At 40.1% G+C, this 27272-nt stretch overlaps 1 protein-coding gene across 3 annotated transcripts in view; it reads left to right on the top strand.

Annotated features, from left to right (window-relative positions):
* Window positions 1-1870: 1870 nt before the first annotated feature.
* The window catches only part of igdcc4 (immunoglobulin superfamily, DCC subclass, member 4), a 51281-nt gene continuing 25879 nt past the window's right edge, over window positions 1871-27272 (top strand). For all 3 annotated transcript variants that reach the window (XM_039795695.1, XM_039795694.1, XM_039795693.1), the window contains exons 1-3: window positions 1871-2201; window positions 19384-19698; window positions 26191-26332. In XM_039795695.1, the coding sequence (XP_039651629.1) occupies window positions 2135-2201; window positions 19384-19698; window positions 26191-26332 (524 nt within the window). In that variant the 5' untranslated portion in view covers window positions 1871-2134. The remainder of the gene's footprint in view (window positions 2202-19383; window positions 19699-26190; window positions 26333-27272) is intronic.

The following is a 27272-nucleotide window of genomic DNA, read 5'->3' as shown; positions in this document are numbered from 1 at the left end:
CAGGTTACTCATAATTAAGAACATAGCTTGAAGCAGGTCGTACCCTCCACCGGATCAGCATTTGTGGTTTTGATGGGATACAAGTCATTTAACTTTGTCTGGACTATAGCACTGCAACATAAACTTAGTTTCACATTGCCTAATCATGTCCTGCATTGTACACTGGTACTGCTTTCATTTGTTAACACTTTTCTACAGTACCAATACTGTAGTGCAGCACACACTCAGTGTGATGGATATAGAGGCACAAACATCAGCAAATAGTGAAGTGTCAACATTTTATGACAAACCTGAACGAAAGCTATTTCTTATAGATGTTTTGTGCATTCAGATCATAGCACCGTTGTAGAGTGATTTGCGAGCAGCTGGTAGTTCATTATTTTACGGGAGCTGAAAAGGGGAAAAAAGGAGAAACTGCTTGACAACAATCACAGAGGACACAGCAATGCTTTTAGTTTTCCAGTGCAACTACATAATATGATGGCCCAGACATTTGCTTTAATCAGACACCTGGGAAATGCATCCATCCCATTTCATTAACTCAACTCAAATCAATCTCATATCAGCATTAAATTAATACGCTGAGACAAGCTATTTTTACCAAAGGGAACTCCTTCATTACCTCCTTTTATGATTGCCTGTCTCTTTTTTCCATGGTGTATAAAGCATTCTACTCCTACATGTTGTAAACCCATTTTGAAAAGAAACTAAACAAAAGGAGGCTGTATTTAAAAGCACACATTTTCACTCAAATTGAAAAGGATGATTCAATAATAGGCTTTCTTTCATCCCAAAAAGCAATTTATAAGTAGACATCAAAAGGTGTATATAGCACTTTGGAACTTCAAAAAACAATGCTTTGTTCATTACAGTGTTACAAGTAGCAGCTTTGATATACATGTAGACTGATGTATAGCCATATCTAATCTGGTTAAAGCTTGTGGTTTTCTCCCCTGCTCTATCTTTGTATGCTGGTGGTGAATGTGGGGATGCTGCTGGTTTCGGTGATGCTGCACGATGCAAGTCTTTGTCTGCTCTGGGAAGGCTGGGCTCCAGCTGGCTCATGCTATGTGCAAAAGTCAGAGAGTCCCTCAGCACTCAGTGCAGTAGGCGAGCTGGTTGATTGATTGGGATGCACACCACCAATGCCCCCCCCCCCACCCCCCCTCCTCACCCCCCTTGTTTCCTCCTCCTCCTCCTATTGCCTGTTCTTGCTCATGGAACACATGTGCCTCTCCTACTCTCCATTTTTTACCCAGACCTGCATTATTACGCACAATCATTAATGCTGCCATAAGTACACATCTGAACATGTGGATAAACAAAGGTACATGCACACACACACACACACACACACACATGCACGCACGCCCACACACACACACACATTGAAGAAAACACGCTATGATAAATTATATGAATGAATGAGTATAGATTGTGCATGATTAGAACATGTGTATCTGGATGTGTGAATGTTCATTAAAATAACTAATGTCTGCAACATTGGGTTCATTCAGGGCAACACATTTGCAGTCATTACAGATAACTGCCAGAGCATTCTCCACACTTCGTTTTGCTCTAGCAGAGATCCCTAACGAATTCATCATTCCAGACAGAGAGAGAGAGGGAGCCTGGGGTAAAATTTTGAACACATTTGGTGTTGCAAGTGTTTCTACAGCGTCTCCGCTTTGAATTAATCTCCCAAGTGTAAGAGGGAAGCATGGAGTTGAACAAGCAGGAGGAAGAAGGGGTGTGTTAGAATCACCGACCGCTTTTCAGGACTCCAGCAACGACCGACCGACCAGCCAGCCAGTGTTTGGTGAACGCGCGTGTGCGCGTATGCGTGCGCCCATGCGCGTGCGCGTGCGTGTCTGTGTGTGGACCAGCAGCCAACACACACTTAACATTCGTTCGCAACATGGCGTGGAAGCGCCGAGAGACACGACGGCTCTCCCCCGACTAAGCTTATTGTTTGGAAATCCAGGGGACTGTGAACCAAAGAGACTTAAACATTTACAGAGAGTCATTTACGCACCGGCGGAGACAATAGCAGAGTCCAGCATGTCGCTATAACGGTATAGCTGGTTGTATAGACGTACGCTGCTACCCCACTGTTGGAAATCAAAGGCTGTACATGGCGGTGGAGAGTACAATTTGGCTGTTCTGTCTTCTTTCGCTGTTTTGTGGTCCATCCAAGCAAGGTAAAAGCACACACTTTGATCATCTGCATGTTTTTCAGTGGAGTGCATACAGTGTGAGACAGCGGGACACTCGTATTACACTGAAGTGCAGTTACTAGAACATAAGTGGGCTGTGATAAAAGATAGGAGAGCTACTGGGTGAATTTGCACCTTGCACGGTATCCCTCCGTATTCTGTGTTCACCTCATGTGGCCTCACCGATGATCGTACGAGGCAGGGTTGGATTGTTACTTCATGGGTTTCTCTGACAGGACGCGCTGTGAGGCTTTGGCGTTACGAAGTTGCAGCACATTGCCCGAGGAGCAGCCCTGAACGGTGCCACAGAGAGCGGCCAAAGGGCTTTGAACCGACCGGGGAAGTTTCGGATCAAACACGGGATGGGGCTCATTATAAAGACGTGTGCTCGGCCTTTGGTGTTTATTAATAAGAGTGGAGTGCCCTGGAAGCAGCTCAGTCTTGCATGTGTCGATTGCTTTGCCGAAGTTTTTCTCGCGGTTTAATAACCGAATAGGAGTGTGCACATGGTTGTATAGACACTGGCTCAGACAGTTGAATGAGAGGATTTTAAGGAAAGAGTAATATTGTCATCAAAAGGACGTTCTCTATGCACGATCTTGACCAAATTGGAGAAGAATGTGTCTGAGAGCTGATGGTGAAACATGCACAGTAGCACATAGTTTTATTTCCCAGACATTTGCGGTGGCTCCTGAGAGTGGAAGCGTGCTTGTTGGAGAGGGAAGTCTGCCTACACAGGTGGCGACGAGTGGGTGAAACACTGACCACAGGATTTCAAAGACCTGTGCAGAATGTCAGTGGATAATACCAAAATATAAAAAGCAATACAAATATAAAATGTATACATTTTTGAAAATTGTTTAAAGATGCCACATTGGTTCTTCGAATTATAGATTGATCAAGAAAAACAATCGGCGGATTTATCAATTAAGTAAATGATTGTTAGTTGCAGCCCTACTTTGAATTCCCACCCAAGTATTATGGATCAGGGGCACCAGATGAAGTGAACTGAAGTCAACCTTACTTTAACTGAAATTTGCCTGTTCTCCTGATGTGAGAACAGGCACACCATCACATCGGGCTACCTTTGACTGCCTGTGTCCAGTACCTGTAATGTCTACAATATCTTGTGTCATATTTTATTGCTGATATCTTGTGTTGGTTGATTGGTTCATTAGCCCATGCAAATACTACACACGCTATTATTATTCACTATTATTATTCACTATTTCTCACTCTGACACTTTTTCCAATTTCAAAGTACATCTCTTAGCAAAGATGTCTGCTTAATGATTTACATTGTTTTACAGTAATGCGGTTCATGGGTGTTGTCTCTCTTCCTGCAACACATATGTAACACACACTTTCTTTCAAAACTTTAATACCATTGCCTTTTGTCTCATCAGCCAGTGGAGTTGTGCTTAGTGTATAGCTGCATTGTTACAGTTTTCCTTTTATCCTTCTCCTTTGTCTGGAGATAGTACATAGTTTTGCTGCTGCTGCAACTTTCTTCAATGTCTTATTATGACATAATCTGCAGTAATTATTACCAACATGATAAGAAATAAAGGAATATCGTGCACAGGGATTGGTGTGGTGGTGAAAAGTCAAGCGTGGTGTAATGAATATATCACAAACTCTAAATTACTTTGGCACATCCAGGTAGACACTATCTCCGTCTGAGAAATACTGTAATCTTATCACGAGTTCCATTACTCATTGTTCAATTATGCATATAAAGGCCTTACAAGGGAGGCAACTATAGAGGGATGCTTCCTTGACTTCCATCTGATCTAATGGTGGAAGGTCAGAGGATACAATTTATATAGAGTTAGATTACCATGCCCCGCAGACTTCAGCAGAGACAGAGTAAGGAATTACTCCCCTTGAGATCCTCCTGACACGAGAGTAAGTGCTACACACTGGGGGCGATCACATCCACATGATGAAATCTCTTGTGGGTAAATGGCAGTTGTGATGGAAGTTGTTTGTGATAAGAGTGAAGAGGAAATGGATATATTTGCACTGTGAATTTTATTATTAAAAGTTGTGACCAAGCAGTTTTGACATTTGGTCGCTTTTACAAAGTATCACATTTAAAAAATGACTGAAAGAACATTAAACAAATCCAAGACTAACATCCATTTAAATAATTAAGAATTGTCATCAAACTGAGCTTTGGTTCAGAGCAGAAGCCACATTTGTATTGCTCTGCACAAACTGACAGCATCATCATGCATGTATTATTACTAAATAATTACTTTGCATTGTTATTAGTCATCACGGCCAGTAAACAACACCATTAAGGGTGACTTGGCGTGTGCATGTTTCTCTGTGTTTGCATTTTGTTGGGTTTAGAAAGTGGAGCATGAATGTTGTGCGTTTTGGTGGTTGTGGGAACTGAGACAGTGGGGGCTGGGTGTGATTCTGGGACGTGGATGAATTAACGGGTGCTGGCGGGGCGAATTTGAGGGCAAGGGCCATTGCTACATCCACAAACAAAGAGCTTGTTTTGTCCATTCTAAAGATCAAAAGGAAGTATGTCAACTTCACTTAACATATCACAAGCAAATCAATTGTACAAAAGTGCCTGGGTGTCTGTGTGTTCACAGTCCATATAGTTATTAAAAAAACATCTGCACTCCTGCAAGACTTTATGAGCAAATCAATCTGATTATTGTAATGCCTTTAGCATTTTTATATGCAAATAACATCTTGTTTAGTTTAATTTCCATGTTTCCAAGAGCCTGTGTGGATCATGACTTAACGACTGAGGAGAAATGCTGACTCGAGGCTAGCAAAGTCAGGAACCACTGGTCTAAAGTTTAGAAGGAAAACATGCAGTCGTATTCAGTCCCTCCAGGATTTTGCAGCCTTGTTTTGAGATTGTTGCAGCCTAAAATGCCTGATTTCGTAGGAGCTTTTGTAAAAAATGGCGATAAAAGTTGTGAAGTCTTCTGTATGTTTGTTGCAATGAAATTGCAGGAGACAGTGAAAGTTGCAAAAAAAGTTGCGATTTTGCTAGTAACCTTACCAAAAAGGCTCATGATGCTGCAAATGTTGGTATAATATGAAAATGGCTGGTGGATTTAAGACAAAAAATAATAATGTATTGAATTAATCAAATTTGAACATATGTGTCAGTGGCTTGTTGATCTTTACATTGTTAGTTAATTTTCTATCCTGGCCTGGGCCACACATTCATGAATACGGTTTGATAAAGTACTTATTGGACTTGGACTTTAACTTATCATTACACTTACAATAACGAGCGTAGCTGTCCTCAATTTAGGTCATCCTGTAGCCTACGTCTTATCTCCGGTTTTTCCTGCATCCACCGTGTGTGTTTGTCTGTGTATTTGTGTGTGTGCATGGGGAACTGAGCTGCAGCCCCGCCCACTGCAGAGAGCCGACAGGATTGATAAATGTTGGTAAATGTGAGATGTTCGAGTGACACACGTCTCGTCTTCATATCAGAAACAAGGAAATGATCGACCCGTTCTCACTCCCGCTTGGTCAGTGGCTCTTAGAGTGCACGTGGGACTGCTAGGATTGGTTGAAGTCGCGGGAAACTTCAGGTTATTGGTCAAATTTGCGGAAAAGTTGCGGTGATTGGTCAAAATTGCCAGTCGCGCCAAATTCACGGCGATTGGTTGAATTCGTGTGAATTGGCGCGATCACGACATCACGAATTCCAGGAGGGACTGGATGTGTCTCTAATAACATTATTTGTTTATCACAGCTCCCTGTTTCCTCATGTATTAACTTGTAATGCTACCCTATACACCATATAGACTATAGTGATATGTGCTATTGTGTTCTTTGTAGTAATCTATACATAAAAGTAAATGAAAAAGGTACAAATGGCCAACCACAGGTTTTTGAGTATTTGAACACACTGTAACCCATCTTATCTAAGTGAATACTATGATGACCTTAATTTAAAATAAAGGTATCCAAATGAGCAGCATTTTCTCACATGCTCTTGACATGCCTGTGAGGGCCTGTGGGCTAGCTCATTATTATGACCACACTGCTGATGTCTTGTTCTTAGCTTGCTTTGAAATCACCAGACTACCTCTAGGAGAAATTAGATTACATTATTTTATGTGAAATTGGTGGATCACTCTACAACTCAACATCTAGTTACTGTTTTTCTCCATAAAACACATTTATTCCTCCAATATTCTCAGGTCAGACGTGGTCATCTCAACAGCTTGTTTTATACGAAGTTAATATCTGGAGTGAACACCCGAGGAACATTAGCTGTAGGAAACTGCTGAAGTGACCCAGTGCAATGTTGGGCATGGTGGTGGGAGGAATATGTTTTTTTTGAGTCAACCATTTATTCCACACTGCACCAGGGTACTGTGGGGCAGTCCATTCTCTAGCTTAAATATCATGGAGATGTAAAGTTACACAAGGGGTTACATTTTTGGCTTGGCACAGTATTTAGAGGAAGATATTTTTAATTTAGTGAGGTTGGTGTGTTACAAACATTGCATCTTTAGAAAAAAGTCTGAACAAGGTTATTTGTCATGACATTTTAAGTTTTTCCACAAAATGCAGAAATGTAAGTTTGCAGCACAGTGAAGTCATGGGTATCACTGTCACAAAAGTTGCATCACTAAATGCAAAAGCTTGAATGGCATTATGCATGACAATCAAATAACAGCAGTTTCTTCCCAACAAATTTCAAAATGTACTTAAAATCTTAAACAAAACATTTTTTTAATATTCTTTTGCTTCTGTTTACTTACATTGTGTTTCATCAAGCTAGGGGTGTCACAACTCCATAGTTATGTCAAGCAAAACAGACCAAATGATAAAATGTGTGTTAATAATAATTGATTGTTGGACAATTTAAACAAGATACTAATACAAACCTGAGATACCAAACTCTTACATTTGTGTCATCACAGAAGCTGGAAATTTGTAACTATGTAACATTTACAGCAGATACAAAGCAGCATGGGCATCCTACATTTTTCCCCTCACCACATTTTAATGTAAGTCCAATATTCGTGTGTATTGGCCTCTAGAAATTAAACTTTCCTTTAAAGCTTGTTTTTTGTTTCTGGCACTATTTTTCTGGCTGCTGGCTGCTGTTATTTATGGTACAGATACTCATGAAATACTCATAACACAAAACACAAACACTACACAGCCAAGTTGTTGCTCTATTGTTCATATATTATCTAATAAGAGTCCAATGGGCGCCTAGACCATAAGCATAATATGCAAGTGTTGCAGCTGTATTCTCCATAGAAAGCAAGTCCAGAAATTCCTTCAACCAGTTAAATTTATTATAGCAATATAATTTATAATAATAATAATAATGTATACTTTATTAATCCCGCAAGGGGAAATGCCAATGCCAATTCCACAATTTGCGTGTTTTCCAGTTCATGAGTATACTCCTCTTTACGGAGAGAAAAGCTAGCTCAACTATCCGTTGTACAGGTCTTTCTTGTATATTATCCAATATTCTCCCCAATATACATACAATAGGGCATTTAGGAATATGAACATTCAGAATAATTTTTAAAACATCTATTACCTCAGTCCTACCACAGCCATGTCAGCACAGTTTCGATGCATTTGGGTCCATTTGTTTTAACTTATGTGGTGTAATATAAGCTCTGTGTATGATCTTCATTTGTATAACTTTATACCTTAGACAATGGGACATTGATGTTGCATGTTTCAATATGGAATCCCAATGATGAGCTGCTGGCTGATCTGATTATGTTGTGCCAGTCCACTCCAGTGAGCTAGTGGTATTTTTTGGAGGTTATCCTTCATTCTACAGTTTCACACACTCAGTGGTATCAAAGTGGTATCAGAACGTAGTAGAAAGTGGTAGATTCAAGTTATCAACCAAGTACAGTATGCATGCACATACAGTGAAGGAGTTGTCAGTCAGTGGACTTATTGGAAGTTGCTTTGCATAAAAGTGTCAGCTAAATGAAATGTAATGTAATGTAATGACAGAAATAGCCACATAAAAAAAATATCGTATAGATTGAATAAACAGCCCCTCTGGCAGGTTGATCTTCCTTATCCACTGCAGTAAGATGGAGTCAATGTTGGGCTCCACATTTAGGTTCCTTAAGAGTTTACATCCATCTCCTTCTGAACTCATCTGTAATTTTTACCTGTGTTGAGCCCCAGTTTGTTATGTCTACACCAGAAGGCCAGCTATTCAACCTCCCGTATAGTGGCAGCTACAGAATATTAAACATTTCATTTGTAGAGGGATGTATGCTGTATGTAGAACCACTTGCCTCTGCCTTTACTATTACTGCTCATGTGTCTTCTATCAGTGTGAAACAGCTTTGAGGTCACCAAAAGATTTCTTCTGTGTAGGTTGTTTTTGTGGTTGTTATTTTGGCAAGTCAGTCTACTGGGTAAATGTGGAGAAAAATACATTATACCCATTCTTACCTTTCGTTCATCCATGTCATGTAGCAGATTGAGATATCCCCTCCTTAATGACTTCATGTAATTGCATTTCTAAATTAATTGATGTATAAATGAGGTACTTATTTAAATTACAGCTTTACTGACTATGTTCTAGTTGCTAGCCTGGTTTGAACGTTGGGCCCAAACTTATTGCACTCTTTCAGTATTTATGTGAACATACATACACATATCTCTTGAGACTTAAAACCAGAATTTGTTGGACAGCAGCGCGTGTGAAGAATAGCTCATTACACATTAGCGATAAATTAAGTATCTGCATGTGTGTGTGTGTGTGTGTGTGTGTGAGTGTGTGCGTGCGTGTGTGTGTGTGTGTGTGTGTGCTGAGGGGCATTCACCCTGTGTGCCTGCCTGCTCGCTTGTGTGTAAGCATGGGTGTGTCAGCTGCGATTTGTGAGTGCATCTTGATCCCCTCCCCAGAGTCCATGCTAAATTAGGATGCATATTATTTAAAGATGCCCTGGGCTGAGTTTCAGCTGGGTATATTTGTGCAGTGAATATGTTGATTTTTATGGTGCCCTGTGTGCGCCTATTCACGCTGCCAGAGAGGCAATTTTAAGCACAGAAGTGTTTGTATGAAAGGAGACGTCTGGATTTTGTCTGCAATGAATTTAAATGATTTTCTCTCCTGGGATGTTCAATGGACTGTGATGATTTTGTTTTGTTTACATTAATGAATAGCACGGTCTCTTAGAAATATCTGAAAATAAAATGTTGTAAGCTAGTGTTAATTTTACATAAGTATAAACAGACAGCCTGGGTTGGATCTTAGGTAAAAGAAAAAAACAAAACATCTAAAACCTTTGACAGAGGTTAAGATAGTATAATAAGGAAAACAAATTAATTTCCTGGCTTTTATTTATTCCATTATGATGCAATTTTAACCATTAACCATTTTCAGGTATAAAACATTTCAGGGGTTGTCTATCTACCAAATTTGGCCTTCACATGTGGGTCTCAGTGGTGGAAAAGTTCCATTTGAGTCTTTTCAATCCTGACAGGAGGGTTACATAGAGCTGCTTCAATGTTATTTGGAATTATGCGCGTGAGACAAGCCAGGTGCCAAGGTGAGAGATTTTCAAATGCAATGTGCTGCAAAGCTATCTTGTAATCTCGCCATTTGAAGGAGAGCTCTCTCTCTAATTTGTCCATCACACCGATTTCCACTTTTTTACAAAAGCAGTACAGCTTGCATAGCTCACAAATGTCACATTTCAGAATCAAAGCTTCACCGCAAAGTATTTTGTGAGCCGTTTGTACACTTTACACAGAGATCATATGTAAGAGCATTATACTCTTGAGTGGGCCTTTACCAGAAATTGTACTGCTTTGTTCACACTTGAGCCATGTACAAATGTAATATTCTCCTATGGCAATTATTTGCCCTGAGTTGCACCTTTATTGCATACAGAGACCAAATGTTTCCTAGTCTTTTGTAATGCTGCTTAATTTGTTAACTATTTGATCCCAGGAGTACAAATAGATATTACTGCTGCAATGATGCAACTCAGATGGATTGTGCTATTTCATCCTGTTGGTTTACTAGGTCATTGAGGTTAGCCAAATAGTGTAGTTGATAACATTGCATTGCATCACATTACATGATGTGCTTCAAGCTGATGCTCGGTGTAGGGTCACAGCTCCACTGAAGTAGGTATACAGTATTTGACCTCATCAAGCCAGCAATAACCTAAATCCAAGGTCTAATCATAACCTAATTTCAATCCCAGCACTTGTTCTATCCATAGCCCCAAGTCTTGGACTTGGGTCATGTTCATGTTAAAGCTGCAGCAATATTTTGTGTAATGAGGTAACCAACATCAAAGGAAGCTCCTTATAGTAGTGGTTATTCTGTTATTCCAGAAGTTCACTCAGGGATTTTTTAAGAAAGTATTCAGTCAAAAAAAAGTCAACTTGTCACACTGATGAGCTCTATATACCTGGGACAACTTGATTTCTCACTGACATTTGTTTATGTTACTTTGGCTTATTCTAGCAGTGTAGCTTTATCTGTGTGTGTGTGTGTGTGTGTGTGTGTTTGTGTGTGTGTACTTTTGAGACTGCATTCACATTCCTACCATTCCTCCCCACTGTCTGCTTGGTCACATGAGTGCAGTGGAGGTTACACTGAAGGTGGGAAGATGTGGGTAGTTATAGATAAATCAATAATTTTACTGCCGAATTGTAGTTTAGCTTTAGAGTTATAGTATAATGATGAATATGTGCTGCGGAGGAAACAAGTTGTGAACACAACATTGACAATTTTGTGCAACAGTAGACTGTGCTTTAACACTCAAAGGAATTCTAATTACTACTAGAATGGCCCTAGCGATCATACATTATTTGCATATAATTTCATATATAATAATATATCTATGAATACATTGACCTGTAATGTTAGGATATGTAAAGGGCTATGCGGTTCCGGTAGACAAGTTGTTTTGAGGCAGCAGATATTACTGAAGTTACAATAAACATCGCCTACGATGAAGTTGCAAAAACACCAGGTGTTTCCACTGGTAGATTATCATAGTTAATAAAACTGCAGCGCGTGTGACGATACAGACATTTTGGTATTTCTGGGATCATTTGTACATTCATACTGAGTACACTCGCCCTATACTCCTCATTCAGATGCCGTATATTACCCCTAAATCACAGGACATCTCTCTTACATCAGTGATGTAAAATGTCATTATGGAGAATTCCAGAGTGAGCATAACAATACGTGAAGCTCGCTCAGTGCAGTATGCTTTTCCTCAGTGCATGTAACAGGTATTGTCACATAGTCTCATTCATCATTCTGACCTATTGTGAGATGCTCGCTGATCCGTCCACACAAGCATTATAATGTACATGTGCCTCACTTCAAAAAGCACAGTTGAGTAGGAGGAGAGTGTTTTTCAATACCTTCCAGTATGTCCCATTTTCCTGCATTTCTCTCTACATACTGGGAACCGTTACATTAATACCAGTATACCGTCTAATTCACTAACGTCACTAGCAAAAATTCCTGTTCATTCATTGTGCCGCTGCATGAACAAACAGATTCTGATTTGGATCTCCCGTGTTACTCCCATGTTAGTTTTATTGCTCGCTTTGTTGACTCATGCAAGTGGGCCTGGCACTTGACATGGCCATGTGGAGGCCCCATGCTGTTGGGAGGCCCTGCATGCAGGAATGCTGCTCGGTGATTGGAGGAAGCCAGAATGGGATGAATGAGCACTGTACATAGAGCAGGAGGCATGAGGGACTGCACTGGTACGCCCCCCTCTCTCATTCTCTATCGTTTTGCTCCCTTTCTCCCTCTTGTGCACACACACATTCAGTGGGGCACAGGAGCCATGTTTGTCTCACCACAACCCCTCTTTTTTCATTCTACACTTTCATGCCTTTTTTTGTTCTGCTAGCTTAGAGAAAAGAGTCACCGTATGATCGGGGTGATTGGAAATGTCAACTTTGTGGTTCATTACTGTATGCAAAATATGGAAACTTTTTATATTCAGATATGTGATACAGTGACAGGGGCAAAGGCAGGTTGACAAATCATTGCACAAGTTTGAGTACCATGTTGGGCTGAAATGATTAATTTTAATAATTGATAATTTTTTAAGCAAAAATGCCTCAAATCCAGGATCAAAACACTCAATCCACAGAGAAATGCACATAGCACGTATTCAGAAAGAGTGCTTTTAAACATGCCGTCAAGACTTTTGTATGGTTGTGATGTCACAATTATACTATATATAAGTGTCACTATGGTGCCATTACAGTCATTCCCCGACTGCAATGACGGTGCAGAGAGACCAAGGGATGGGCAGGTGCTAAAACTGAGCTTTTCAGACAGAGGGCGAATACAGATGTATTCAGACAGCGTGTATAAGAAAAATTATGTTTTTTTAAAACATCTAAACATGTTCTAGAAAAAAATAAGTGTGAAACTGGAAATGAGCATAATATGGTAAATATAAGGAAATAATGATAATGGTGTGCATTTTTCACTATTTCTGATATTTTACTGACCTAGACATAAACATATAACTAATTAATTAAAAATGAAAATAAGTTGTTGTAAAATTGTAAAATGTCAACAGTTTGCTTTTGGGAGGTCATTAGATGGTAATAATTTAGATTTATTTGTTTTTAAGTTTAAGATTTTTAATATGGCACTTGATCTAGGATCTCAAACACAGAACACTTAATTTAGAAAGATTCTTCAAACTGTTTTTCATCAGAAATAAAGGCATCTCTTAAAGTGAATAAAGCAAGTTCCATTAGCAATTAGTCAGCTAGTGGGAGCGCTATTGCTGTTGTTAGTGTGCTTCTAGCATTGTGCCGCTGTATGCAGAGGAAACACTGGAGCCATTGATACAACTGCAACTGATGTGCCCTGTAGCACGATATTAACGATCTCTCTGTAAAGGCAGATCGAAGACACATTTTGATCATTCACGATCTAATATCGCCATATCGCACACACCTAATTGCAGCCCTGTCAGTATGTGTAAACTCAGTTGACTCTCCAATGCACAAGTCAGAGTAAAATCTTTGATTCATTGTATCAGCTTTCTGACAGTGAGAGTTAGTGAGTGTGTTTGTGGTTACGATGACGGGGTGTGAGAAGAACCCTGCTGTATCGTCATGGGAGGAAACACAGCTTGAACGGTTAACACCTGACACGGCAGCTGTTCAGATTGTCAAGTGACTCAGAGCCTCACTGTGGATTCAGTGAAATGTTGAGCTCTTTGTATGCAGCATTACTTAACTAGTAAACATAGTTATTTGCCATCAGAGCAATTTAAGACTCATAAAGTGGGTTGAATGTGTGGCATTGTTCAGACTCCTGATGGCGCTTTATATTACACACAGAACCCAATGCCCAAGGCAACATTTTTCACATGGAAAGCCAGGATGAAGCCTCCTTGATAAAAGCCTAAATATGTAGACAGCAGGGAGACTTTCTGTTTCTTGTTATTACACAGGCATTTCCACTGCATACCGAAACCTGAGAGTCCTCATCTCCCTACAGGGTTGATCGTTAGATGCCTCTATGCTCAGATTATCACAACTGTGGATTCAAAATATTGATTAATTCACACTCCGGATAGTTTTCGGCCACAAGTACGTGTAAGTGTCAGGGCTATTTTTTACCTTGTTGTTATTGATATAAGGTGATTTCATTAATAAACAAAGGCTGCGCTGAGACAACAGGCAAGCACTAGTTGAGCTTGATTTGAGGTTTGTTTGTGGCATCCAGACCTACCGCACACACACACACACACACACACACACACACACACACACACACACACACACACACACACACACACACACACACACACACACACAGGCATTATTCTGCTGTAAACGGCCCAGTGCTATCAATCAGACCATCTGTCCCTGTCCACTCAGCCTGTATTTAGGTTTCAGTGCATAGTCATATCCTAAAACGTTGTTTTACCGATATAATACATTAATAACATCATTCAGGAACAACTCTTAGCAATTATCTACTGCTGCTGTGTCAATTTAGCAGAAGGTACAAGGCACTCTGGTTATCCTCGCTTTTGAGTGCTTTAGTGGTCTCTCTTCACAAAAGCGTTTGTAATAACATTTCATTGCTCTCTGTCAATTGACTCTCAAGGCTGCCGTAGTCTTTTCTGCACTGTTCAGTCCTGTATTTAGTTCTTTAATTTTGGATTTCTATCTTTGTCTCATATCCTCTCTCTTTCCATCTCTTGTTTGCGACCTCTTACAGCCTATTTGGCACTTATTAATGCAACACTATAGTGCTTGTACCAGATTTAAGCAATGTCAGTCTGTTGGTCATTCCAGCACCTTGGTACAGACTGAAGAATCTTAACTATTGGATGGATTGCCATGGAATGTGCTACAGATATCCATGTTCCATTCATGATGAATTGTAATAACTTTATTAAGCCCTAATCAGTTCATCTTGCACCACCATGAGGTCAAATTATACATTTGTTCAATGCTTTGATTTATGAAAATTTACCTGCAAAACAAATGGCATTCCTATCAGCCTCAGCTGTACATTGTGTTTAGTGCTAATTTGCTAATAGTAGCATGCTAACACGCTAAACTAAGATGGTGAACAAGGTCATTATGCCTGCTAAACATCAGCATGTTAGCATTGTCAATGGGAGCATCTTGGCATGCCAACGTACAACAAACATTTAAACAGCATTTAGCTCAAGAGTATACAGAAGCCAACTTGATCAGGCAATAACTCTGCAAAACAGATGAGATATACAGGGTATATCAGCATCGGGTAAAAAGAACATTCATTTGCACTCTTTTAGCCGAGCCTCTTTGTGCATATCTCTAGTTCCTGAAAGGCCTGAGGTATTGTATAGCTTCACTTTAGAGACTGTGGAAACCTGAGCTGTGGCCTCTTAGCCATTGGGTGTCCAGTCTCTGTTGACAGTGAGCTGGGCCGGGTGAAATATTCCCTGTGTTGGGTCACTCTCCTGCTCCTACTCCTCCTCTTTCTCCTTCTGTTCTCCCAAATGTTTTGTGAATAGGTGATCCATTAACAGAAATTGACCAGCGGAATAGCGTTGATGGTATCAAGAGCTGACTGCCCTCCTAACTTCTCCATTTCCCCTGCCCTTTCTCTCTTCTTCTCTAGCTGAGTGACAGACAGGGACAGTCTGTTTCTTTGTCTCTGTGTGTTTTGTTTCTTTTGTCTCTCTTTTCTGTGTATTTCATTGTGAATATAATTACAAATCAGTCTTTAATCTATCCACTTATCTATTAATCTACCTGATATATGGCAGTAGTATGGAGGTAGGCTTACATCAAACGTTATTCAATCAAAAGACAAAATCTTGGGGATCATACCACCACTGTATTCCTACTTTATCCAAATTAATGTTATTGGTGCAATTAAAAAGCTATTACGGATCCGGATAAGGTATCAAAATTGTTACTGATCGGCTAAAGGGGCACTGTATCATTTGTGTGTGGTACGTTTGCTTCTTTGTTTCTTTTTCTCCTGTTGTCTGTTGGGCTCTATTTCATCCTCTCTCCCTTTTGCAAACCGCTGTCCTGTCTCTACTTAGAGAGAGCTATGAACCTCTTGGCACAGTGCCATCACAATCCATTCACTACAGCTTAGTGAGACCTCACAGCCGCTACTATCCCAGAGTGCACCCTGTCCTTTCCAGCAGCTCCCATTTGTACAGTAAAATGGCAAAATGGCCACTTCATAGATCCCCCCCCCCCCTCTCACCACATTGTGTCCTCATGAGACACTGACAATTACTCTGTGGGCTTACACACATCTGTGTGTGTTGTAAGGACCATGTGGGTACATGTCAGCATGTGAATATTTGTGCGTGCGTGTGTGCCTGTGTGTGTATATGTGTGTGTCAAATGGCCACAAATCTAGGACATATCGAGCTTGCTGGTGCGAATGTGTGTCTTAGTATCATGTGTTTTATTCCAATGAAATAGCCACTACTTAACATATGTGATATGCTTACTTTGCCTACTTTTTTAGCACATGCTTGTCTTGTAATGGGACTCTACTGTTACAGCAACGTTTTTAGGTTGGACACCTATGTTTTATTTTATATCATTATATAATTTGTTTTACACAGGTTAAGATGTCCAAACCTAAAATAAAATTAGTGTTTTGCAGGTTTTTTTTCTCCTATTTTGCATGTTCCTTATCACTCGTCTACTCCAGTTTTGTGAGGCGTAATGGCTTCCATATCCAACGCAGAATGATCCCCATCTCTCGCCAAGTGAAACCATTGGCAGTGAGCTGGGAAATGGCTGCTAACGTTTTAATGACTTAATGAGACCTAATTAGTTGAAATGGGAATCAGGAAGAGAGTAGCCGTGGTAGTTATCTGTGTGTGTTGCCATGCTTGTATGCAGGTGTTTCTGTTCCTGTTGTGAGCATGTTTAAATGTCTTTTACATGTGATGTTTATCTCTTTGTATGGGTTTTGGGTGCATGTGCATGTATGTTTATGTTATCTCCGTGTGTGTGTGGGTGTGTGTGCGTGTAGTGCCACAAACCTGTGTGTGTGTGTGTGTGTGTGTGTGTGTGTGTGTGTGTGTGTGTGTGTGTGCGTGTGTGTCAGAGCGCTGTGCAGCCTTTCTCAGTATTACCCAGCCTCTTCATCAGGAAGTGATGGTGGGGGGTCAGGCCTCATTTAATCAAGGAAAAAATTCCATCTCCCATCAACTTAATTAATCCAACACTGGAGAAAGAAAAGCTGAAAGAAACCTGCCTGTGTGTGTGTGTGTGTGTGTGTGTGTGTGTGTGTGTGTGTGTGTGTGTGTGTGTGTGTGTGTGTGTGTGTGTGTGTGTGCTAATGTGCGTACTGTATGTGAGAAAATAGGGTTTATAAGCTGGAATCATGAAGAGGTTTGTCAAATGATCTATAGAAGGGAAGTTTAAATGATATTACTTGCACCGGTACAGTAATGACTTCATGAAAAAGACATTAAGCTTAACATAATATTTGTCAGTTATAGATGAGCCGAGTTTCTAGGAGGAAGTAAACAATCTTGTACAACCTTGTGTTTAACACTTAGATGTATGGAATGGATTTCACTGCTTTCAGTGCTTTTGTTAATAAATTTATCCAATATATGAGTTAAATTATAAACCAGCAAGTCATTCCTGGTGGGTTTAATTGCTGCACTGTACATTTACATACAGACTGTGGAGGTCGGGGAAGCGATATGGCTAATGTTTTTTTTTTTCCCAAAGGCTAAGTCAAAGCTAATTTCAAACTAGTGAGGGTTAAGACTAAAAAGCCTCCACATTTACACAGACTACTTTCATCAGACAGAGAGGCAACTGACGTCAACACAAACATCTCTGCTTTTACTGTCAGTGTAAATGTGCACTTGAGAACACAACACATAAGTAAGATACCAGGTTTGTCTACAGAGGAGGTCAGACAATAGGAATATAAAGGTTTTCAGAGCAATATGAGGCAACTCAAATTGCTCAATCCAAATTTGTTGGAGGTACTTTAGTCACAAAAAGGAAAGCTAAATTATGTAAAATTCCATGGGCAGGCGATTTTTCAAAATCCTTACTGTGTCAAATACAAGTGCCCAATAAGGATATGATGAATATATACAATATATGATTTATTTTCTTTAAAGTGATTTCCTTTTTCATTATGTATTTACGTCATGCATGCTCCCCTCTTTCCTAAACATTGAAATGTACTAATATGGAGATGCTCAAAACATTACAAGACAAATCAGTTTCAGTTAATTCATTATATGCTGCGCAGTACTAGACTAAAGACATCTTTTGCAATGTTTTATCATAATTGCTACCCACCATACCTGTGCCTGCTAAGTGCTAAATATGTGTGGTCTACTAAAGTAGAAAAAAAAACTTCAGTCATTGTTTTCCTTGATCCTTACCACTGCTGTGCACCTGATACTCTTTTTAAGATTGGGAACTGTGCATTGGGCTACTTTCCATTATATCTAATGCTATCCAGCCTGTTCATAAAAGATAATTAGCTGCCGTCGTGTCAGTCAAGGTTTGAAGTCTTCAGGGCTTTTTGTCTCTCATCTCCGGTTCTCTCTTGATCTTTCCCCTCTTCTTTTTTCATTAGTTCTCAAAGAACTCAATTAGAACTGCGTTTCACAGCACTTACTGATGTCAGTAATGTAAAGATAGGAGAAATCATAATTGGTTTATGGTTTAATGTCTATTGTGTTACTATTTTGTTACTATTTTGTTGAATGGTCTTGAATATTGTAGTTACTGTGTCATCTTTTCTTGATTTTTGTCTGGGTGGGTGGTGATGATGAAGGGGGGGGGGGTGTCATTCATGTGGCTAGTTGTATGTTTTGTATATTGTTAAAAAATAAAAATAAAAATCTGCAGGTAGTGTGTTAAAACATACACAACATGACCATGAATGCATTTATTTTCTTCTTCTAAATAATTTGCAACTTTCTTTCAAAATTATGTTTTACATCTTTTTTTAAACAATGAAGTTTTAGCATGGTAAAATTGCTGTGGTTAAACAACATCATCTCCTTTAAGAGCAGTTTATGCAGCTCTCTGCCGCTCATTTCACACCAGCTCATCAACCTCTCACTCCAGGACTTCCCCTCTCTCTCACTGACTCTAATGTCCTGCTGCTGAAATACAAAACCTTTCATGCCACTGCCACCATTTCATTTTCAGAGCAAATTTTTCTTCAGAGTATGGCCTCCTCTCTGTCCCCAAAACACCCTGCCCCTGGAATGCTCTACCCATATCCATCTCTGCTGCCAACACTATTGATTGTTTTGAAGTTATGCTATAAAATGACAAATTGCCAAACGCTGAAATGAATAAAGTAGACAAAAATAGCCAGAAATGACATATGAGGTAGATGTGTAAATAATTGGATCAATTGAGAAGAAAAGTGCAATATTGAATTCATAGTTTAGCTGTGATAGTGGCTGTGTGGCTGTGATAGTGTGTGATAGTGTTCACAGAGCAATAAAAATGCTCCTACAGAGGGATGCAGAGAGGCTCTGTATATATTGTGCATATTATACTGACAAATGCGTTTCAAGGTGAAACTTTACGGACATATTTCTTTTAGAATAAAGACTTATTAACCTATGTGACAGGTACAGAGCATGGTTAACAAACTTTTTTTTGTCTTTGTCTCACACAGAAAAGCCTGTTTCGGTGGAGCTGAGCTGCGGGGCTGGGCCCAGCCATGTAGTGTTGGAGCCAGGTTTGCCCCTCTTGCTGGACTGCAACCTCGGGGCCAGCGATACACCTTTCAATGTCACCTGGCTTCAGGATGGCCTGCCTCTGCCTCTGGAGGGGGGTGACTTCCTGCGGTATTTGGCCAATGGATCCCTCCTCCTGCTGCCGACCTCTAAGGATGGCCAGTCTCCTCAGGGCGTGGAGGGCGGCTACAGCTGTGTGAGTGCCAGTGCCCATGGAGCGCTGACCAGCCGGACTGTAAATGTTCTCCTAGCAAGTAGGTGTCCAGCAGATGCATTTGCAAATCCTGCAGTCCTCTCGCATGTTCATGCCCATGCCCATGTATGGCATCTGTTTTTTTATTAGTGAAATGTGTCAAAATCAAATCAAAAAAAATCAAAGCTTGCATGCTGCAAGTGTAGGGCCCCAGATTAGCTGGAAGCTCAGAATTGTGTATCGGTGCAATATGTATATATAATATATATAGTGGTTTATTATGTCTTTCTGTAGCCCTGATAGACAAAGGATTTGTCCAGAGTGTATCTGGCCTTTCACCCAGTGCATGCTGGCATAGGCTCCAATACCCAAGTGTAGAAATTTCATGGATAGATAGATGGATAGAAAATAAAAGATTGAATAGATGGAGTACAACTGGAACTATTAGTAAATTAATCGATTAGTTGATCAACAGAAAATTAACTCGCAACAATTTTAAGTAAAAATGTGACAAATTGACTGGTTCCAGCATCTCAGGTGTGAATATATGCTGCTTTTTGGAGTCTTCTTTAATAGTAAATATTGCATGTCTTTAGATTTTAAGACTCTTGGTTGGGCAATACAAGACATTTGGAGACGTCACCTCTGGGAAATTGTGAAGGACCTGACATTTTATCGAAAGTAATCCTAAGGTCGGGTTAATGTTAATGAGATAAATTTGTAGCACGAAAAAAATTATATATATAATATATTAATATTATGAAAGCACACCTTCTGCCTGGAAATTTGTGATTGTATCATATGAAAATACTGTATACTACAGCTACTTTATCGTCATTATATGTGTTGTGTGTCTGACATCGTTGGGGCAGACAAAATGCTTGAAATGGCAGGAAGAGGTAGGTTATAGTGTCACTGATGTGATGGAATGTTATTGGTTTGAATCATTCATCCATTTAAAGGGTTTGGTTGGGTATGCACACACACAGAGAGCAATGTGATTTGTCCAATTTGTCAAGGGAATTTCCTTGCATGGATAGAGTTGAACTTGGTTCTCCTCTGCCTCGGTTAGGAGACTTATACTCTGGTGGAGCGCTAACAAGTGTCCTGGGAGCAGGTACACTTTTAAAAAACAGTCTGTTAAAAGGCACAGAGTAAAGGAGGAATGGTGGGTGGAAATGAAAGAACCTAACAGGAAGATGAGGGTGTGAGGGATGAGAGGACTGTAGCTTTTTAATCGCCCCTCCAAGGAGGCCTCTTTCTCTCACACTTGTAAGTGGTAGTCTTTATTTAGTCATTAGCTTTGTGTAAAATGAGACAGTATCCTTTGTGGATGCCCCTGCTTTTGTCAGCTGTCACATGACTATTTATGAGGACCTCTTGTTTAAGGGACAATAAGGAGTAAAGGAGGGGGATGGGGAATGAATGGTGAGAAGGCGGAAAAGGCTGAAGAGAGTTTGCAGTGGTGGTAAAAGGAAAGGCTTCAGAGACCATTAGGAATGACCTTCAGTTTGCGTGTGTGTATATGTACATGTATGTGTGTGTGTCTATTGAATTAAATCAGCGGCGAGAGACTTTGAGATAGATGTGACCAGTGTGCAGGAGGTCGAAGCCAAACTGCCTCAACGTTGACATTGAGCGGGCATTCTCATTTCTTACTGCGTCTTCGCCAGCAGAAATGAGACTGAAGAGAGAACGTAGCAGAGATCACATCTGTGAAAACACATTACGAAACCCACTTGCTCCATTTTCCCAGTCGCAGTTTATGATGCATGTGGCTTTGTCTAAAAGCATGTGAATGCATTACAAAGGGAGAGACACAGTGAAAGACACCTGCTTCTTCTTTAGATACGGATAAACAGTATTTCAGTCTCTAGCACACTCTTCTCTCGGCAAAATGCCAAAGGCAGCATGCAGTGTGCACATTATGTTTCCCAAACACATCCACGGGTAAATGATGATGCAGGGGGAGAAAGCAGCTTTTAATGTTAATTAGACCAATTAACCTTTCACATTATGAGACTGCTGAGGTGAATGTCAATATTTTCTAAATCCTACCAGCTTTTGCAACCCATTAGAGTCAAATATCTGATGTCATAATCATAAAAGTGTGCTGCATTTTTGCTCTTCATTTACAAAGGACATTGTAGACAAAAGTGTATTTTCTCTTTTATTTCAAGCTTAAGAAATTGATATTTTGCAAACATTTTTGGTGCACACATGTTGGTGTTTTTGTAACAGTGTATTTCTGCCGCTTTATTTTTAACTCACATGAGAGTCACACGATTTTAGTAAATTCTAATTTTGAGACAGTCTAATTTTAATGCATACAATCTTCATCAGTTGCAAAATGTACAACTCTATGCACCAAATGCCTTTAAAAAGATGAAAATGGGGAAAAAGATAATACATTTTCAAGATGAGAAATGATAGTTCATACATCTCACACTATTAGAAAAAATCCCAGGCAGAAACATTTTACTTAACAAAATGTACCACAGAATTACTGTAAATGGCTTCCTTTTGGCAATGTTTCTTTTTGACAGGTTATTCCTACATGAATGCCAAAACTGACAGAATTGAGCACCTGTATAAAATGGGCAGTGTACTGTAAATAGGAAATAAAAATGTCATACCACACACATTTCCCAGTTGCTATTACAAATATCTGTTGAGGCCACGCTTAATTTTTCTTAGTTAGTCGGCCTGAAAGCTGGGTAGCAAAGAGGTCACGGGTGGAATTATCTGCTTGCACAAGAGGAGGGGAAAAACGCTGCAATCTGATAGCTGTGGGGCCAAAGAGTGGGGCATAGATAGAGGGACGGACAAAGATAGAGAAAGAGTCCGAAGTAAAGTTAAAGACAGGAGAGAAAGAGAGAGAGAGAAGCAATGAAAAAAGACATATTAATGAGAGGGAGCAAAGAAATATGAGATGGGGACTTCTTATGTAGTGCATCGAAGGGTTACACACTTTAAAAAGCAGTGCCCACGAAGCTGCCTGAAAATGTTTTTTAAACATAGATATAAATTGGACCTATTTTTGTTAAACATAGATATCAATTGGACCTATTTTTTGATCCTGTCGCTTGATAGGTCACCTTTTGCTTGAAGTGTTCCTCTAAAAAACGTTTTGCGGGGGACATTCATAGAGTCCTGGGAAAATACTATTATGAGTATGCTTTGACGGAGTGGAGGTGGAAGCCCAGTCAGTCATCATTATTCCATCACAGCCTGGGCTAAGGGCCTTCTCCAAACACCACCCACCGTTTGCATTAAAGTGTGCTCATATGCACTCTCGCTGATCAGCTGTTGTTTACCACTCACATACAAACAGTATGTGATCCAGTAATGTAATCACAAGCAGTCCATGTACTGGCATCAAGGCCACATTACTGTAAACACTGATGTACAAGTATTTTGGCACAGATGCACTCAGGTTTATACACACACACGCACACACACACAGTGGCACTTTGTCGGGCACTCTCTGGCACTGTTAACCCCAAATTCCACTAGGGGCGTCTGCGCTGCATTCCGGCTGCGCGCTGACGCCGGAACAATCACGGCCACTCAAGACAATGCTTGTGATTCCACCAGCCACAATGCAGCGTATCCCAGAAGCGTCTGAGAAGCTGCTCTCTGCTCTGCTAAAAATACTTGCTAGGTCTATTTTGTTGCACAGGCTGGGCAGGTAGTGCAATGGCTAGCGCATGTTCATTTTCAAAATAAACACCCTGTGCAGACTCCCGATCATACGTCACTTCACTATTTTAACAACTAAAACAGCCGGAAGGTGGTGCATCTTTGCCTGGTGGAATCCCCCTGTTACAGGTGGTGTATTTACATGAGGGCATCATGCTATGTAATTACTGGAAGTGACAGGGGTTTCGTGTGAACTCCTCCTGCAAAGCTTGCTACACAACAATCATTGCAAGTGTTTATGAAATTAATTAAATGCTTTCTGCTACTATGGCCAGCCTCTGTGTACTCTTTGAGAAACTTTGTTCCTTCAGCGCAGTAGGAAAACACAGATTGCCAGTTTGTTGCCATGACTAACAGTTGGTGTGATAGGGGTTAGGGTAATCTTGGATATTCTGATCTTTGTCTCCTCAAGCTTACAGTGGTTTAGAGGAAATCTTTTCCAAGGAAATGGGGTAGCTTGACATCTTGAGGCAGCCATGTGATTGGCAGCAAGTTTGAAAACACCCAGAAATAGAAACAAGTTTGGGACCACTGGCTGTGCACTCAGTCTGCCTTTCCATAGTTTTGTTTGTCTCCACTCTTATGCAACTTTTTAGCCATGCTAGCTGGCGGCTATATGCATGTATGTTGGTCTGTTGGCCGGTGGGATGACCACCACTTCACTTTGGTCCTGACCGGAATATCTTGACAACTATTGGAGGGATTGCCATAAACTGTTGTACCGCCATGCTGCCCTGAGGATGAGTCCTAATAACTTTGTTGGTCACCTGACTTTTCATATATCCTACACCAGCAGGTAAAAGATCTCAGCATCTACTAAATTGATTGGCACCCAACATTGTACAGATATTCATGATTCCCATATGATCCTGACATTTCCTTGAGTGCCCCCATGAGGTTGAACATTTGTGGTTTAATTGTGGTTTAATGTCTCAACAACTATTGGATGTATTGCCTTGAGATTTGGTTCAAACATTCATGGCCCATCAGGATAAACCTGCTAAGATAGGGTGGTGAATTTGAAAAACATACCTGCTAAAAATCTGCTTGTTGGCATTGCCATTGGGAGCCTCTTAGGATACCAAAATTAGCATTAAGCACTGTGCCTAACTACAGTGTCACATACTGCTACACTCATGAACATTTCATGGCTAATTTACATGGCTTGGTCCAAACTAGAGTGACACAAAATAAAGAGCATCCAGAACTGTTGCCAGTAGAAACATTTTAAGAATCAGATCAGTTTGATTCAGTGCAGCAGAGTTTGTTATGAAAATGGAAATTGGCCATTTCACCATATGAGTGAACTCGAAAACAGCTGTCACTCAAATACTAAGCAACTTGTCCGACAGATCAAGCTTGAGCAGTAAAGGACATGAGGAAAACTGACAATCTTGCTGATACAAAATATGTGTGGTATAAAGTGTGGTGAGTAGTGTCACCTGATGTAAAATGCAAATACAGTAATTGAAATTGGGATCTTTGACAGCAAATTACATGTTACCTCTAAGTAAGACCTAATCTTTTGTAAAGAAGCTGTGTAATTTGTTCACACAGTATCTCTGCTACCATTAGCTCTTTGAAATGCATGAATCAGCTTTGTCCTTCCTGCAAGGTAGATTTCTGTATGTAACAGTGCTGGATAACATGTTTTCATTCTGTGCGAATCTGGCCTGAATCGGTTCAGCGATTAGCTTCATATGGAGAAAATGTGTTAAATAACAGGGTAAAGAAACCACAAATAATGACTGATTACAAATTGTTTTTGTTTTTAGATGCATTTATGTATTCAGTACATTTTACTGAACACGAAAATTATGTGATATAATGAAATAATGTTGGTTTTGTGGCATTACTACATAAATAGGCAACTGTGTTTTCTAGCCTAGTTATATCAGTTGGAGTTTGGAGTCTTCTTCTGTTACCTTCCTGCTTTCTTCTTGCCTTTGGTAGCCTTCTCTGTCTTCTTTCTCTGCTCTCTCCTTTGATCCACCCCCCACTTTCTACCCTTCAGAGCTACAGGCGAAGTGACTGGGACAGCCAACCAGTTTTGTTCTCTTCTCCAACAGCCTGTTGGGGTCAGAGGTTAGAGGCCCTGAGACATTGCTCACTGCTACCCCCTGGTGCTCAGTATTATCTACAGTTGGAAGCTTTCCGTGCGTGTGAATGTGTTGAGGCTGTGAAAATTGCAGCCCTGCCAAGACTCGACCTGGAGGGAGAAATAATCCAGCCAAGCCTGATTAAATCAAAACATGTCTCCTTATCACGACATTCAAGGCTATTTAAATGGTCTCAACAAGTCTTTAATTAAATTACAAAATTAAAAACGGTACCTTTAAAATCCCTAAAATGGCCTGAATACAATAATCAAAAGTATGTATGGACAGCTTCTGAACTTAACTATGCGGGTTTACTCCCAATAATTTGATATTTCAAACAAAAACTGTGAATTGGATCATTGTTTCATTGTGTTTTATTAAGGTTTGAACCCACAATTAGTGTATAGAACCCTTTCCCCCTGTGACCACATTGGTTGTGCAGCCCATTTAATGTAGTGTGTGTGTGTTCTAATGTTGTCCATGTGGACTCTGATGGAAATGGAGCTGTCGACCAACTGTGAACCGGCGTTCAAGATAATTGCACACGTCAGTCACATGATGTGTGACCTACATCAAATAAACTGTGTCCTAGAGGTAGACGACATGACACACACATTTCAGATCATTAGGAATAGGTCATTTGCACTAGCAGTAGTTTAGATATGGGCCCCTTTTTGTTACTGTCCTCTGGGAAATCACCAATTCTGCTTTGATAGATACCCCTCTGACCTTTATCACCTCTATACCCTCAGGTCTGTCTAACTTTCTTCAGGAGCCATCACCCCAAACGGTACCCGCTGGGGGAGCTGCTCGCTTCAAATGCCAGATTGAGGGAGTACCCACACCTGTTATTACCTGGGAAAAGGACACAGTGGCTGTTCCTGAGGAAACAAGGTGACCCTTTTATGTGTCGTTGTTGTTGACCTTTACCTTACTCCATCTTCTCTTCTGTCTTTTCATTTTCTCACAATGAATGAATTATGTGATTCCTCAAGCTTGTTTCAGGATTTCTGCCATTTCATCCCAATCATATTGAGTGCATATTCTTTTAGTTATTGTTCTTTTTTACCTGATACTTTTCTCTGTATGTGTTCCGTCATTAATATCCTAGTATTGATCATTGATTGATCATAATATCAAGTCATTTATTGACTGACATGATAAGTCATATGATACATTACTTTCTAGTTTAATGACTTCCTATTAAAGTAAACTAAACCATAGTTTAGTGAAATACTTAATCTTGGAAACACACACAGGCTAAGTGTGAATTTTATGCAAGCTGACCTCAGTGAATATGATGTGAAGATGAATGTACTGCATAGCAAGCTGGCAGTGGCCCTACACATTTAGGTTTAAAATTAAAGTTATAGTGCATAGTTTCTGCCGCACCCATGAGGAATTCTAAGTAATGACAACAAAACTGTTGGCGCGTCCACATGATACAAAACTTCCATGGCCGCGGACCGCCCACGCCAATAACACATATTGTGTCAGTCAGTTTGCAGTTGGTTTGAAAATAAATCTACAAATGGAAGCATGTGCCATACTAAAATGGCATTGTTTATCAAGCTAATTTAGCATATATATATATATATATATATATAGCTTTTTACTGGAATACTTTGGATAGTCAAGGTGAAAAGTGGAACTTTTTTTTTTTTTTATAATTTCCTTTCATCCCTCAATGCTACATTGATGTTAAAGTGCTCATATTATGCTTTTTGGCTTTTCCCCTTTCCTTTATAGTGTTATATGTATTTTTGTGCATGTTATAGGTTTACAAAGTGAAAAAGCCCAAAGTCCACCCCAAAGGAACTTAACATCCTCCAGA

The sequence above is a fragment of the Perca fluviatilis genome, chromosome 3 (assembly GCF_010015445.1).
Source record: "Perca fluviatilis chromosome 3, GENO_Pfluv_1.0, whole genome shotgun sequence".
Taxonomy (NCBI): domain Eukaryota; kingdom Metazoa; phylum Chordata; class Actinopteri; order Perciformes; family Percidae; genus Perca; species Perca fluviatilis.
The sequence above is the reverse complement of the archived record's forward strand: the minus strand, read 5'-3'. Positions and strand labels throughout refer to the sequence as shown.